Source organism: Schistocerca cancellata, chromosome 8, assembly GCF_023864275.1.
Source record: "Schistocerca cancellata isolate TAMUIC-IGC-003103 chromosome 8, iqSchCanc2.1, whole genome shotgun sequence".
Lineage (NCBI taxonomy): Eukaryota > Metazoa > Arthropoda > Insecta > Orthoptera > Acrididae > Schistocerca > Schistocerca cancellata.
Genome location: NC_064633.1, coordinates 265,400,247 through 265,416,959, shown reverse-complemented (window position 1 = coordinate 265,416,959; position 16,713 = coordinate 265,400,247). Strand labels below are relative to the sequence as shown.

Genomic DNA, 16,713 nt, shown 5'->3' with positions numbered 1-16,713 from the left:
AGCCACAGAGGAGCATTCCCCCTCATGACTCAGTACCATCCAGGACTGGATCACCTGAATTACATTCTACACCAGTGTCTTGACTTCCTCTTCTCACCGTGCTCTGAAATGTGAACTGTCCTACCCACTATCCTTCCCACCCCTCCCACTGTGATATTCTGCTGCCCATCAAACCTACACAGTATCCTCGTCCATACCTACACAACCACTGCTCCCAACCCCTTGCCCCATGGCTCATACCCATGTAATAGACCTGTCCCATACATCCTCCCGCCAATACCTACTCCAGTCTGGTCACAAACATCACGTATCCCATCAAAGGCAGGGCTACCTGTGAAACCTGTTATCTGATCTACTCTACAAGCTAAGCTGCAACCAGTGTGCTGCATTCTACATGGCCATGGCCATGACAACCAACAAGCTGTCTATCCGCATGAATGGCCACTGACAAATCGTGGTCAACAAACAACCGGATGACCCAGTTTCAATGAATGCTTAACAGCCTATGCCTTCTGGAGCCTTCCTACCTCCAACAGATTTTCTGAATTGTGCAGGTGGAAATTCTCCCTGCAATACAGCCTACATCCCTGTAATCTCCCTGGCCTCAACCTTCATTAGTCATTGTCCTTACCTAACTATCCCCTTCCATCTTCCCATTCCAGCACTACATAATCCTCATTCCACCAACAAACCCACCAGTCTTTTTACTTCTCTCCTTTCCCATTACCCCCTCTCTCACCCCTGCCCTCCATCTAACCTCCCATCTACACCTAGCTGCCCTACTATCCACTTCATTGCTGCATGCTCCCAGCAGCACTTTACTGCCCCCACTCCCACCCCACTATCCCTCCTAGCCCCAGCCTCCTCCTTACCCCCTCATGATTGCCTCTCCCATAACATGCTGCTGCCCCATTCTAATTTCATTAATTCACCACACAGTTGACTCCTGACACGTTCTGCCTTGAGGCTGCTTTACTGCATAAATTTAATTGTAGTTGCCACAATGTTGCCCACTGCTGCTACCAATGTGCCACTCATAAATTTCGTCTTATGATCTATAACTAGTAACAAACGAAAAACAAAAAACTAAATTGTCATCCAATAACAACAAGCAAACTAAAAGTTCCCAAACCAAAAACAAATGAGTATCCACTTACTAATGACATTACAAAAAGTAACTGCCAAGCCAACAAAAAGAAATTCCATATCATACAGTAACATACAGCACCAAGTCCAATGCCAAATATAGATTGGGAGAGTCATGTTATAAAAACTGTGTGACATTAATCTGAATGTTTTGTCTGAAAACTACTTTGAGGACATAATTTGAGAACCAGCTTCAGAACGAAACATGTTTGACCTTCTAGCTACAAACAGAAATGAACTTATCAAATATATTAACATAGAGGAAGCAATTAGTGATCTCAAGGCTGTGATAGCAACTATGGCTACAGGTATTACGAGGAATGATAAAGATAGGAATATATTTTTGCTTAGCAAGAGTGTCAGGATACAAACTGCGGAGTATATGGGTAGTCAACAAATATACTCAGTGCTGAGGACAAAGATGTGGAGCACAAATGGAAAAAAAAAACCAAAAGCATCACTCAATATGCCTTAAACAAGATCTGAGCAAGGTCTTAAGGGACGGGAAAGATCCACTATTAATAGCAGTTTAGGAAACTGTTGCATACACAGAGCTTCAGCACAGATTCAAGGTAAGTCCAAACCTTGCAGACAAACAAAAGTTGAAAAAAGCGAAAATGAGTGCAAGGAGATTAATGAGAAAAGCGTTCAATGACCTTGACAGTAAAATTTTGTCAACCAAGCTGATTGGAAACTCTACAAGGTTTTGGTCTTATGTAAAATCAGTAAGCGGATCAAAATAATCTATTCAGCCACTCTGTGATCATAAATGAAATGGAAGATAACAGAGAGAAGGCCGAAATACTGAATTTGGTCTTCCAAAATTGTTTCACCGCAGAAAATCTTAATAAAGTCCCTATTTTCAATCATAGTACGAATGTCAAAATGACAGATATTGAGATAATCGATTGCAGAACAGAAAAGCAACTAAAATCTCTTAGTGGGTCTAGTGGAAAAGCACCAGGAGCATATGCGATACCTGTATGATTTTGCAAAGATTATGAAAAAGAACTTGCTCCCCTTCTAGCAGCAGTTTATCGTAGGCCACAGGAGCAATGAAGGGTACCTAGTGTTTTTTTTAAAAAAAAGAAGAAGAAGAAGAAGAAAAAGAAGAAGAGAGAGAGAGAGCAGATTTTTGAGAAGAGTTGTAGGACAGATGAACATAATTATAGGCCTATATCGTTTATGTCAATCTGCTGTAGAATTATGGAACATGTTTTATGATCAAGAATTATAGCATTTTGAGGGAATGAAAAACTCTTCTATAAAAATCAACATCAATTCTGCAAACAGAGATCTTGTGAAATTCAACTCATTCTGTTCCTCCGCGATATCCAATGACGCTCAGGTTGACGTGTTCCTTGACTTCAGGAAGACATTTGACACCATCGCAAACGGCTGTCTATTGCGGGTGAAAAGAGCTCATAGAGAGTATCGGCCCAGATTTGTGACTGGATTCAGGATTTCCTTGCAGACAGAACTCATTATGCCGCTCTTAATGGAACAAAATATACAGGTGCATAGGTAATTCCTGGAGTGCCCCAGGGAGGATTCATAAGAAGAATTTTAGGAAAATGTAACTCATCCACAAAAGAAGTGGGTTACAACGCCTATTCTTGAGTAATGCAAGAGAGATGATCTGACTATGAGCGGCGGGTTTCATCACAGGATAATTTAGCTGGTGGGAGAGCATTATACAAATGCTCACCAAAAACTCCAGTGGCAGATGCTACAAGAGAGGCATTGTTCATCACAGAGAGGTTTGCCAATGATATTTCGAGAGAATACCTTTCTGAAGAGACAGACAACATGTTATTTCCTCCCATGTACATCTCGTGAAATGATCATGATGAAAACCTTTGAGGACTTAGAGTTAATACAGAGGATTACTGGAAATCTTCTTCCCATGCGGAAATCACAAGTGGAAGAGGGAAGGAGGGATTAGTTAGGGTAGTGGAGTACTCTGCACCACACACTGTCAGGTGGCTTGCGAATACTGATGTTGATGTAGAATGCCTCACTAACATCATTGACAATTTATAAACACAGGCACACAACCCTACTGAGTGCCACCACAGATGACAAAATGACACATCCAAACGATGTATTCCACATATGTCATGCAAACATGACATCATGGAACACAACATAGCTATGTCACTGGTCAAAGTAGACTCGTGATATTGCAAACTTCGGCTGACCTAGAAAGAAACAGAATTTAGTACATTAGTTGAGAGAACTGAGCATGGTGTGAAAAATGTAGAAATGTGGCCATTAAGATATTGAGGACAAGGAAATTTATCCAAGAAGACACCATGCATTCAAAAAGGACAGAGGGACTAGTAGTGGTGATGTACACTCCTGGAAATGGAAAAAAGAACACATTGACACCGGTGTGTCAGACCCACCATACTTGCTCCGGACACTGCGAGGGCTGTACAAGCAATGGTCACACGCACGGCACAGCGGACACACCAGGAACTGCGGTGTTGGCCGTCGAATGGCGCTAGCTGCGCAGCATTTGTGCACCGCCGCCGTCAGTGTCAGCCAGTTTGCCGTGGCATATGGAGCTCCATCGCAGTCTTTAACACTGGTAGCATGCCGCGACAGCGTGGACGTGAACCGTATGTGCAGTTGACGGACTTTGAGCGAGGGCGTATAGTGGGCATGCGGGAGGCCGGGTGGACGTACCGCCGAATTGCTCAACACGTGGGGCGTGAGGTCTCCACAGTACATCGATGTTGTCGCCAGTGGTCGGCGGAAGGTGCACGTGCCCGTCGACCTGGGACCGGACCGCAGCGACGCACGGATGCACGCCAAGACCGTAGGATCCTATGCAGTGCCGTAGGGGACCGCACCGCCACTTCCCAGCAAATTACGGACACTGTTGCTCCTGGGGTATCGGCGAGGACCATTCGCAACCGTCTCCATGAAGCTGGGCTACGGTCCCGCACACCGTTAGGCCGTCTTCCGCTCACGCCCCAACATCGTGCAGCCCGCCTCCAGTGGTGTCGCGACAGGCGTGAATGGAGGGACGAATGGAGACGTGTCGTCTTCAGCGATGAGAGTCGCTTCTGCCTTGGTGCCAATGATGGTCGTATGCGTGTTTGGCGCCGTGCAGGTGAGCACCACAATCAGGACTGCATACGACCGAGGCACACAGGGCCAACACCCGGCATCATGGTGTGGGGAGCGATCTCCTACACTGGCCGTACACCACTGGTGATCGTCGAGGGGACACTGAATAGTGCACGGTACATCCAAACCGTCATCGAACCCATCGTTCTACCATTCCTAGACCAGCAAGGGAACTTGCTGTTCCAACAGGACAATGCACGTCCGCATGTATCCCGTGCCACCCAACGTGCTCTAGAAGGTGTAAGTCAACTACCCTGGCCAGCAAGATCTCCGGATCTGTCCCCCATTGAGCATGTTTGGGACTGGATGAAGCGTCGTCTCACGCGGTCTGCACGTCCAGCACGAACGCTGGTCCAACTGAGGCGCCAGGTGGAAATGGCATGGCAAGCCGTTCCACAGGACTACATCCAGCATCTCTACGATCGTCTCCATGGGAGAATAGCAGCCTGCATTGCTGCGAAAGGTGGATATACACTGTACTAGTGCCAACATTGTGCATGCTCTGTTGCCTGTGTCTATGTGCCTGTGGTTCTGTCAGTGTGATCATGTGATGTATCTGACCCCAGGAATGTGTCAATAAAGTTTCCCCTACCTGGGACAATGAATTCACGGTGTTCTTATTTCAATTTCCAGGAGTGTATTTACTTTAGTGCATAGAGCATATGCATGTCAACAGGCTCCTGTGATAACGTCAATGAAATTCTAGGGGCGGAGCTCAGCACTTGTACAGGGACAGAAAATGGAGAATGGGGTGTCAGTACATATCGTTGGCTTATGGACACCTGGCTGAAAAGATGGATGGAGGTGTAGTTATTGGGGGAGGCCTAAACATACCGTTTTTTTCTGATAAAGTCTGGTGACTTGTGGCACAAATGAAGATAACTGAGGGGCTAAGTTTCCATTAGGCTGTAGTGGTTGAAGTATGCTCTGAGAGAACACCATTGGGAAAAAGAAAGGATAGTCGCAGAATATCACAAACAAATGTTGGGAATTATAAAAGTACTAAGCTGAAATGTAAAGTCAATGGTTAAAAACAGGACAAGGTGTTAACACACTGTGGTCAGAACTGAAGAAAATTATATTAAAATGTGAAGCAAAGGATGTTATACGAAGAGTGAGCCGTCAGAATAATAAAAAGGAAGGTGAAGCTGTCAAAGGATACAGAAAAAGTAAGATATTTATCAGAATTATGCGAGTATAATGAGTGGGGAAGCACAGCGCGAGACAGAAGTAAATGGACAAGAGAGGAATTCTGTCAAGGTGTCCACATTTAATAACAGGAAAATACATATATCTGTAAAAGCAATAGGATTAAGGAAGACAGCAGGGGTAGAGAGAATAATTGGAGAAATACTTTAAACTGGGGTTGGAACATTGTGCCTTTTCTAAGACTTCTATCTGACATCAATATAAATAATGATGTCCTCTTGTGTGAATGGAAATAAGCAGTAGTAAGTCTATGTACAAGAGAAAAAGAAAAAGTGGTGATAGAAAAAACTACAGATCAACTAGTCTCATGTATTACAATAAAATATTTGAAAAGATCACCAGTAAAAGTGTGTGAGAGTATTTGCAGGAAGAGGATGGGTTGTGCAGGAGTCAGCAAGAATTTAAAGCAGAGCTTTCATATGAGCCATGGCTAGCTTACTTTCAGAAGGATATATCGAAGTGACTGACAAGAGAGGGTAACTTGACCATATAGCCATTGACCTATAAAAAGCTTTTGACAGAGTGAATCATAATGTATTGTAAACAAAACTGCAAGGACTGGGTCTTAATTAAAGAGTAGTATGTTGTATAACAGAATATCTACAGCACATACAATATTAGAAGTTGAGGGTGAGAGACTTCATATTAATGGTAGTAGTGATAGAGAGAGGTGCATCATACAGCAGTAAAGTACTGTTTCTGATTTATGCCATGGACATTGGAGAAGGGGTAAATTCATCTAATACGAAATAATAGTTTACAAGATTCTGAAGGGTTCAAGTAAGGATTTGATGTGCGCTTGTGTGTGTAACTATGCAGTTCTTGTACATTGAAATTTTTGTCAATTTTTTGAAAGCATTTTTAGTTACATAGGACAGCGAGTTGCAGGTGTCATGGAGTTTGTTGAGAGATGTTATCAATACTACCTATTGTTACTTTTCACTATGTGTATTGGTCCTGTTTATTGGCATTTTGTGGTGCAATCTGTTTCTGGTTTTTTGTAGTGGTACTGTTCTTTCAAGCTGAGTTATACAGCTCAATTCAGTTGAAGTTCTGTTACTTTGCATGGCTTTTCTGTAGGTGACTAGTATGATTTCTTTCAAGATTTTTGTATTGGTATCAGTATTTCAAATTAAACATAAATGTCGTGTGCCTAGGGCCTCACGTCGGGTAGAGCATTTGCCGGGTGCAAGTCTTTTGATTGAGCTATATAGCTCAACTTCGGTTGTTGATACTGCATATTGCCAGATTTCATGAGTTTTTGCTAGGTGTGCAGTTAGATTTCTATTACGATTTGCATATTGGTACCAGTCTTTCAAGTTGAGCTATACAGCTCAATGCTGGTTGTCAATACCCCAATTTATTAGTTTTCACAATTATTGATTATGAACATAGTGAGACTTCTTTTAGGATTTCTGTACTGACTTTTCACTGTATCATGTTTCTGCTGTTGCTGCATTGCACATATTTTATTACTCATGCAATTTTGTGGTGGTTGTGTTAGATTTAGTTTGTTCCCACACAAAACCCTGAGAGTCCTGTGGTAGTTCCACTAGTTTCAATATTTGTTATAAGGAAGTTGTACAATTTTGTACTTGACTGGTGGTTAAATTTTTGTGCCATGGAAATGTTTATAAAATATATGGATGCCATCCTGAAATCAAGTTTGTGATGCACCTCGGGGTTTGGTGTAATGTCAATGGTCAAAATCAGTGGGTGATATCAGAGAGTCTGGTTTTCCCAAGGGATTTAGTAAGGTATCTGGGTGAAGATGCAGGGGAAGACATAGGACCAAGACTGCTCACTGATTAAGTACACAAGGAAGGAAAGAGACCAGTAAAAACTAAAGAGTGAATCCAGTCGACTGTTGTGCAGGTAAATATTCTTATATTGGTAGAGGAGTAACAATCCAAGATATCCCCTGCTTCTTCCCTAAAAGCATCACTAAATTTAAATACCAAACACCAAAGTTTACAGACAACAAGAAAAGGGCACAATAAGTTTTATAGTATGTGATTATATACTAGTGTAATTATGTGATGTGAAACTATACTCACAAACAAAGCAACAGCCATACCTGCAAGCAAATATAAATAAGGCCTAGCTACTAACAATCTTTCCACATGGCACATTCCTTCCCCCAAGAATCATATCATTTACACAATATATCCCTTACAAGGTGTTTATTTTCTGTACATGTGTAAAATCAGTTTCACCACTGCAGTCATGTCTAATAAGAACTGCACCACCAATGTTCACAAGCAGTTTCTTGGTGCAATTCGATCACCCCCTGAATTACTGAGTTGACTAAATAAAAAGAAACACACATCTCTCACTGTGTACTGTTATCCTTGTCAGGAATAAGATTAATTTCTCCATCAGGGCCGCAATTTTCTGAAATCATTCAAAAATGAAGCCAACGCTACTCACTTTTCTGTTCATCTCCCACCTCCCACAACATGATCACAGCACATGCTCCTTCTCAAACCATTTTTTAATGATCTGCCCGATATACTTTGAGGACCTCTCCCCCACACCCAACATCTTGTATGATGCACATTACTAACACCCTTATCCGCTGGTTGTGATGCACTCCATCACAGGGAGAGACATACGAGATAACTTACAGAATACAACAGCTAAAGTGAAGAGACTGACCTGGCCTGACAATCCCTATGCAGGATATAGGCAGAAAACATGTTCTTTCTGGGCACATTCTGTAACACAGTAGCTACAGAAATAGCAGTTGTTTTTCAATTCCTTTTCTTTGATGAGTGTGTAACACAGCTTTCGGCAAGTAGAAAAAATAAATTACACGCCCAACTGTAATTCTAGAATCATAAAAACGAAATTATACCTGTGATCTTGGTAGAGAATATACCAAATACAATTGGTGCTAATGTGATATGGTGGAAACAAAAAAATGAGAGAGTATTGTTAAGTACCATCTGACCATCTTTAGCCATCTTTTTTATGTCAGCAATGATCTTCTTTTCTTGCTGTTCCATCCGCGCTCTCTCTCGATCCAGATCTCTCATAGCTTTGTTCAGCGCACGCTGATTCTGCCTCAGCATTTCTTCCGGCGTCAGTTTCTTTCCGAATAGCCATTCTAATGGCATTGTAAATACCTGCGGGTAAGAAACGTCAAATGGTGCACAAATTAAAAACAAATATCAATTTTTGAAACGGAAACTGTCAAACTCCACGCAATTTGTGTCAAGGTAATAAATAACGCCATCCACTGTAACTAGTAATGTTTTCCGACGGACTTGATTGCGTTTGTTTCTCTCCAAACCGATATTTTCCAACAATATTTCATTATACTTAGCAACAATCATTACCTTCAGAAAATATTTACTACACAAACTTCACAGTTCACAACTCCAAACTCCTTGTCCTGCTGTCTATGACTAATGTCACAGGTGTTATTGCTACAAGTCGCATGTCATTTTCATCACACCCCCACAAAATTCAATTTAAGAGTTGCATTTTCGATTCAGCACGCATAATAGATTAAGAAAGAAATATGAATAGTTACAAGAGAGAGAGAAGAAATTAATCTTCCCGCTCATGGTTTTAATGTAAGTGGGTTAATTGACTGGTGGCTGTTGGCTAATATTGCCGTAGCGCCAAAGATTTCAGGTCTACACGTCGTTTGAAAGTTTAGGAGGCATGGCTACAGGTGATGTTTATGTTTTTATTTATTAAATATTGTTACATAGTTTTAATGACATAGACTCAGCAGTGATAATTTAATGAGTAGCGACCGTACAGCTGCTGTTGGTGGGAATGAGAAGTTGAGCGTTGTGAGTTTTAGGTTATTCGCACGATCACACTTCTATACACCATTATTATTCACGAGCACCCCAACAACTAAAAACAGTTTTTACTGTTTACACTGTGGTGTATGTAGTGCAGGAGAAATGCCCAAGTGTTCAGGTCGCTAAGGCACATTAAAAATCGCGATTTAGGAGCTTATTTTTATTACAAAACAGGAAACTAATCTATAAAATATGTGCCTGGTTTATATTTTTTCTTTGTTGTAGTTTTTATTTCTTACGTTAAATTATACCTAATTCATTAACTAGGAAAGGTGGAAGATCCGGTATTCTGAGGATAAACTTCCTTTTTCTTAAAATGTTTACCAGTTGAGCATTTTTGCCATCCATTCACACTTCCTCTACTGGTAAAAAAAGCTGGTAGCCATTTGTGCCACCCTTGCATGTATACATGTAACCACCAAGCAATATTTGATAGTCGGCTGTTAAACAAGCAAAGTGCAGTTCCAAGTATTGTATTGGCCAGTCAAAGCCTTCAGTCACTTGGCATACAACTAAACCTAAGTGATCCTTACACTTCATATTTCCATGACATGACTGATTCCAAGTTATACTGTGTGGTATGATGCACTTGTCGAATCAGAACAGCAATTAAGATGTCCAGTCATTCATTGAGGTTTAGTTTTTCTATGGGTTCCCTAAATCACATTAATTACATACAACACTTGGTGGAAGAGGTAGATACACTGTAACTGCACTTAGCCCCTTTGTTGTCTCCAATATGAAGAGAAAGTTTTGTAATGGTTCCCAACACTAGTTTATCCTGTGCAAACGTCTTCATCTCTGCATCACTACTACAATCTACATTGATTTGAGTCTGCTTACTGAAGTTGAGCATTGATCTCCCTCTACAAGTTTGACTTCTCACACATCCACCTCGTATCAAATTGCTGGCTCCTTAATTAATCAGAATGTGTTCTGTGAGCTCATCTCTTTTCATCAAGTTGTACCACAAATTTTGTTCCTTCCCCATTTAGTTCCAAGTCTCTTCATTGGTTATCCAATCCCCACATCTGATCTATAGCATTCATCTGTAGCTCCACATTTTAAAAGCTCATAATTTACTTATGTGTCCTGTGACCATTCAGTACAGCAGTTTAGAACATGTCAGATACATTGCAAAAATAATATTTTTGTATGATACATAAAACAAATATGGAGTAGAATAGGGTTTAGATGAGGATGTAGCAGGAAGTTGGCCATGGTGGAATCATACCAGCATTCACCTTAGCAACTAGGGAACTGTTTAGCATCCACTTTTCAGTTCTGTGGAAGTCTAAAGTCAAGACAGATACCTTCAGAAAAGACTTCATAGCACTTGACTTTATATAAGATGTTAGTTTATTAGTCATTTTGACAGTCACTTTTCTTGCTACTGCTGTTCTGCATTGTATAACCTCTGTACTTTGGCCATTGTTAGTTAGTCTGCTACCCAAATAGAAACTCGTTTTCCTTTACCTTACAGACTGAAAAACATCAAGTAGGCCTATATGCTACAACCCTGTCTCACTTCCTTCTCAGCTACACCATTTCACCAAAAGTGAAACAAGACTTGATTGTTGTAAGCAAAATTTTTGCGGTACAGTTCAGAGTTGCCTACACTGCATAAAAACAAGTGTGGAACACTGTAATTTCTTCATAGACGCAAACCAATGAATCTACTAATAAAACAGCAAGATCTTTTACACAGTTTCAGAAAGACGCTTTTTTCAGTACATTGCTATTTTCTGTCATTTTCTTTTTAACCCTCTAACGGTAAGGTTTCCTGACATAAATGGTAAGGTGGGGTTGGATCAGACCCCACCCTCCAAATATCGATTTTTCAGGGTAAAATAAAAAATGAATGATGGGAAAAAGTTTTATTATTAATTAAACACACATAATATTTGTTATAACAATTTTTTTAAATTTTTATAGTCAATAAGTAAGAATATAAAGTACTTTGGAAAAAAATAGGAACTTGATTACAAAAAAATGCCTTAATAGAAATATTCTCTATAAAAATATTGAAAACATAGTAAAAATCAGTAGATTCTGTCATCAACTAGGAACTTGAGTGCTTTAGAAATTCTAAAGATAGGAACTAAATGAGAGACATCTCTTACTAATTGTAGAAAATAATTATAGTATCAGCAGTTCCGAAATATAAAGTTCTCAATAATAAATGTCTTTGTACACATAATGTAATAGGAACAAATAATAAATGTATAATGTTATCCTGGAAACGATCACATACAGCCCTGAAAATGCATATTTGGCACAATTTATCACATCTCAGTTTCTTTACAGCCAGGGCATATAATAACTTTATGTTCTCCACATATAGAACGATTACACTTAGGGGCCTACTACAAAAAGCATTCCCTTCCTATCTTTTGATCCGTCACAAAAATCACATCTTCTTTTCTTTAGTGGCTGTGCTTGGGTAGGCTTGTCTAATTCAATTGGTTCTTTTTCTAAAAGTTTTCCAATAGATGAACGGAGCTCACCTTTTATTCCATAAGAGGTTTTGTCAAAGAGAGCGCAAAATTTTTGAGAAATGATATTCTCGCGTCATTTGAAAAGCTGTCCATTTTGCTATTGCTTTTGTAAATGATAAAACTGTTTATAGCAGCGATGTCTAAAATAGCAAAAAAGTACCGCATGGGCCATCTTCTCGATTTTCTTTTTGTGGTCCTGCTGTGGCAAAGCATATCTAATACATCGACCCATCCTTTAGTTAGATTGTAGAACTCCACAATTTCAGGCGTATTTGATTTTTCATTTATGTCTCCAGAGAAGTGCATAGATGTTATCAGTAAAACTTTTTTATTTTTCTTTGGGGTAAATGACACCAAAGTTTTGTCGTCCTGATACATAAATGTTGAAGAGCCTACTGGAGCGGAAAGCAGCATTGATGGTGGTATTTGCAGTTTCTTCCTCCTCAATGTACCTACAAATGTGAGTTTCTTTTGGAGGAGGGTGTCAGTCACCTCCAGTGAGGAGAACCAATTGTCCGCTGTAATGGTTCTATTAGAACCCCTGATTGATTCCGTCAGGCACAAAACATACTGGGCAGGTAAAGGCAAATCTTCAGGTCTCCCCTTTAATCTGTTGTCCTTGCCAGTGTATGGAATGCCAGGCAAAAAATAGAATGTCCTTGCGTCTCATAGTGGCATTATTTTCAACCCATATTTGTCGCGTTTTGATGGGATATACGTTTTGAATGGACAGGCAGCCCGAAAACTCAGTAGAGTCTCATGTACTGTGACATATTCTGATGGACTATAATTTTTTTCGCTGTTAGATTCAAACATGTCCCACACTTCTCTGAAAGCCGCAAACTTGTTGCTGATTTTTCTGGCCTCTCTGGTGGCTTTATCGTCGAAGCGGAGGTTTTCTAGAAGAAATGCAAACCTTTTCTTGCACATAGTGCAACGGAATACCCGAGGTCCATAGGTTGCTGAGAACATCTCATCTACATTGAGCATAGAATTTTTTAGGACACAACTCATGAAGAGAAGGCCCATCGACCCTTTTATTTCAACGCTCTCTGTTGGTGAATGAAACCACTGGACCGTATTGTACTTTTGCCTAGATTTCTCAGTTTCAAGATTTGTGTACAAAACAATTTTTTCTATAATTTTCGAATCTATAAATAATAAAAATATTTCCAATTCACTAGTGACCCCCCTTGCTTCCCCACGTGGACCAGGGAGATGGGTAATAATATTTGACGCTGGTGTCCTAGAAAATTTTGAATGGATGGGTTTGTTGGTCCATATTGTCTCTGAGTCTTTACCTAGCTCAAAATTTCTCTCATCATCTACATCTGACTCAGAATTATCAAACTCGACTGCTCCTGCCGCACAATGAAATACATCATCCTCGTCATCAGTATTAGATAATACATCAGGCTCGGCCTCAATTTACTCCACATCGACCACCTTGTAGCGTCAATTCTCGTCCAGCTGGCACTCGCTGTTCCCAGTACCTGCACAATACATAAGTGCTTTTATAAAATGCGCTTCCCCAAAACTTTTTACAAAAACAGCCTTCAGAATTCATAAAGATCGTATTTTGTACATTCAATAAAAAATTAATAGAAATGAATATTTACATGAATAGACCTGTTGCACTAATACAGTACAAAATTCTTATACTCTGCTGAGAGACTTTATAATTAATACTTATTGTAAAGAATAGTGACTTAACCTATGGGCCCATTGTTAATACTTGTGTGTGTGTGTGTGTGTGTGTGTGTGTGTGTGTGTGTGTGTGTGTGTGTGTGTGTGTGTCTACCCATAACCCTAAACTACCATATGTAATCCCAGCTGTAGCCTACCTGTCACTGGAGCATGCTCACAACTATGGATGACAATTTAAATATTCTAACTACGCTATCTACAGGCGCCACTGCACTTCCTTGCCATCTCTGATCCCAGAGGCTTTGATGGATCCCTGAAACTGCTCAAGACATGGCAGCCGCACCCAAATATGAAATGAACACATATCAGACAAGATAAAATTAGCTGCAATTACATTAGTAATGGAAATTAATAAAAATACTATATGTACCTTATCGGCTACACCCGTTTCCCATACATACTCCCCCGTCCTGCCCCGCTGAGACAACTCGATGGATGTTGCTGCCTCTGGCGTGGCTGATACACTGAGTTGGTCACTACTCATCTGAGATGGAACTGGATGTACTGAAACTTACGGTGGAAAGTTTACACAAAAAAAAACACGGCAGACTTCACAAGTTACAATGCAAAGACTCTACCTCTGTAAACAAGTTCTCATAAATATCATACTTTTAGAGTTCTCTTATGTGCTAGGTCTCACACCAAGACACCAATTACTGGACTTGTTGAGGAATTCCATACCTTTTGCATTACACCATTCATATGATAAATCCCGATGACTGCACACATTCAGAGACGTGACATACCATCGTACGAGAAACTCGCCACACTCCAGAAAGGTTGCGCCCAGCAGCAGCGGCATGGGCGGGCACGATGGCCACTTTTGTATATCCGCCTCCAAACCCTAAGAGTATGGTACAACGCACTGTGGTGTGCCCAACATGCCAACGAAAACAAAAAAAAAGCCTCACTGAAAATAGGTGCAACACTGCAGTTGTGTACCCATGACACCAGTGACAAATATCGCAAAAACAAGTAAATGGTGCAACGCTGTAAGTTGTGCCCAGAACACTGTCGATATGCATCCAGTAGCTCTTCCTCAACAAAGACACAGTAGTAGGTATGGTGGAAAGACAAAATACGCATGAAGATCGAGTGTTACCACTTACTCGGAAGAGTGGTGGCTCCACCATATGACGAGAAGTCCGGAAAAGTGAGTTAGACCGGCACTTCGTTTTCAGAACTAACCAAGATTGCGCAAGGATCATATGTGGCTTTGTAGCCCCTACAGGCTACATAAGTACATGTTAAAGAATATAAATAAAAACGAATTACCACACTTAATGTCTAATAGGTACACAATAGAAATGTTTTCTAACCAAGTCTATTTTACAAATGTTTCCGTTTTGTTTCACACACAGGCAACACTTTACATTCTATACGAAAACTACATTCTCACGCTCCTTACATTTCAACATATGTAAATGGCTCTGTCTGAGTATTTGTGCGGATTTTCCTCGAGTCCAATCCGCCCGGTCCTGGCTTCAATCTTGCCCTCCTTCTCTGTTTCGGTGATTGGAACTCGCGTTAGGACCATGTATTTTGATTGACTCATCCCGCTATTCATGTGAATCTCTGCGCCACCAGCTCATGTCGTACATGCGGGTATCGTTTTGTCTCTGCAAGTTACTCTGTCATCCTGAATTTTGTCTTCCATAGTCCTGCCTCCAGGATGTTCCATCATGCTCATTCCTCCTGCCGTTGTTGTTAATGCGTGGTGCTCCACGAAAGTCGCCATTGTAATGGTTATATTGCCCTTTCCTTTGATCATGTGCCGCTTCTTTTTAAAAATTAGCTCCAACTCGCACAGAAGGCTTTTGAATTTTTCAATATTCGATCGGTACTTTCCTACAAGCAGAGCTGCTTGGCAGTTTCGTGAAACAGAACTTAATTATTTCAGCATCACTATGTGGCACATAAAGAAACTGATTCTTTTTAATTAAAGCCTCAAAGAGCTTCGTGGGGCTCTTTTATCCTGATGCCTCCAGATCTGGACACAAAATTATTTCTTGTTTTATTCGGTCTTGCATTTCGCGCGACCAATATGTTCCGAGAAACGCGTCGGTGAATTCTTGGCACATTCGGCATGTACAGGCAACACTGCGCATTTCCTCAGATGCCGTGCCCTCAATGTGCCCGCAGAAAGTTCTAATTTTGCTGCCAGTGGCCAAGATATGGTAGTATGTTAAAAACCTGTGACAGCCAAATTTTTGGGTGAATTGAGCCTCCATTTTCCTGGAAAGTTTGGAATTTGAGGACCGATAAAAAGTGCTTGTAATCAAACTCTGGTCCCTCTTGCACCTTTCTATTGGTTCTAGTATCGAATGCGCCCGTCTGTTCGACGCGAGCTGACATCTCCTGTTGCGTGCTGTGACCACGTAGTTCTGCCCCATAATGATACTGGAACTGAGTGTTGGTTGTTGCGGTCGAGCTGTAATTTTGCATCCGTGCGCTCTCTGGTCTGTTGTGTGCGCTTCATAGTCCATTACCTTGTGCCGAGTCTGTGCACGGTGGTCCGCCGTCCGGCGCCACACTTCTATGTCCGCTAGTCATCACCACTGTTTGTGGTGTACCAATTTGTACTTCACGTTCCAGGTATGCTACATGTTCTTCTAGACTTCCACAATTTGGATGGTACCCGCAATGCGTTCTTCAACGCTTTCCAGTTTTTGCTTTGTGCTCGCAAGTGCTTCCTGCCCCTGGGCTTTTATTGCATCAATTCCTAACGCATTGACGTGTCCAATTCGCCTAGTGATTCTTGCTCAGTTATTAGCGACATTTGCCATTTTTTTTGGCGCCAGATGCTTCAACTCTTGCTAACGCTGCTTCCTTCTTGGCTTCAACAGAACTTTTCTTCGCCTCGACACTCGTCTTACTGACCTATGCTATTTCACTCTTCACACTGTTCACAATCGCAAGTACCTTATTCCCTACTTCATTCATTCTCTTTTCTAGGCTGTGCTTTCTGTCCTTTACCACCCCCAAAATCTCTAATAATAAATCCTTCGGCTGACTATGCCTGTCTTCACCAATTGGTGATTTTACTCTAGACACTTGAGCACTGTTATACTGTCGAGGCTGAATTTTCCTCAGTATTTTTTCATTTGTGTTCTTATTTATATAAACAAGTGCCTCCACATGCCTTTCCACTTCTACTCCTCCCCCCCTCCCCCCTTCCTTCTTTCTCACTGATT

General features: G+C 41.1%; 2 protein-coding genes across 2 annotated transcripts in view; one reads left to right on the top strand and one right to left on the bottom strand.

The window, feature by feature from the left end:
• Positions 1–8,939, bottom strand: part of LOC126094568 (charged multivesicular body protein 2a) — a 36,731-nt gene extending 27,792 nt beyond the window's left edge. Inside the window, exons 1-2 of the mRNA XM_049909024.1 lie at positions 8,835–8,939; positions 8,439–8,621 (exon numbers count right to left, since the gene is read on the bottom strand). Coding sequence (XP_049764981.1) covers positions 8,439–8,612 — 174 coding nt within the window. The 5' untranslated portion in view covers positions 8,613–8,621; positions 8,835–8,939. The remainder of the gene's footprint in view (positions 1–8,438; positions 8,622–8,834) is intronic.
• A 15-nt stretch (positions 8,940–8,954) lies between these two features.
• Positions 8,955–16,713, top strand: part of LOC126094567 (protein arginine N-methyltransferase 1) — a 103,278-nt gene continuing 95,519 nt past the window's right edge. The window contains exon 1 of the mRNA XM_049909023.1: positions 8,955–9,175. Coding sequence (XP_049764980.1) covers positions 9,166–9,175 — 10 coding nt within the window. The 5' untranslated portion in view covers positions 8,955–9,165. The remainder of the gene's footprint in view (positions 9,176–16,713) is intronic.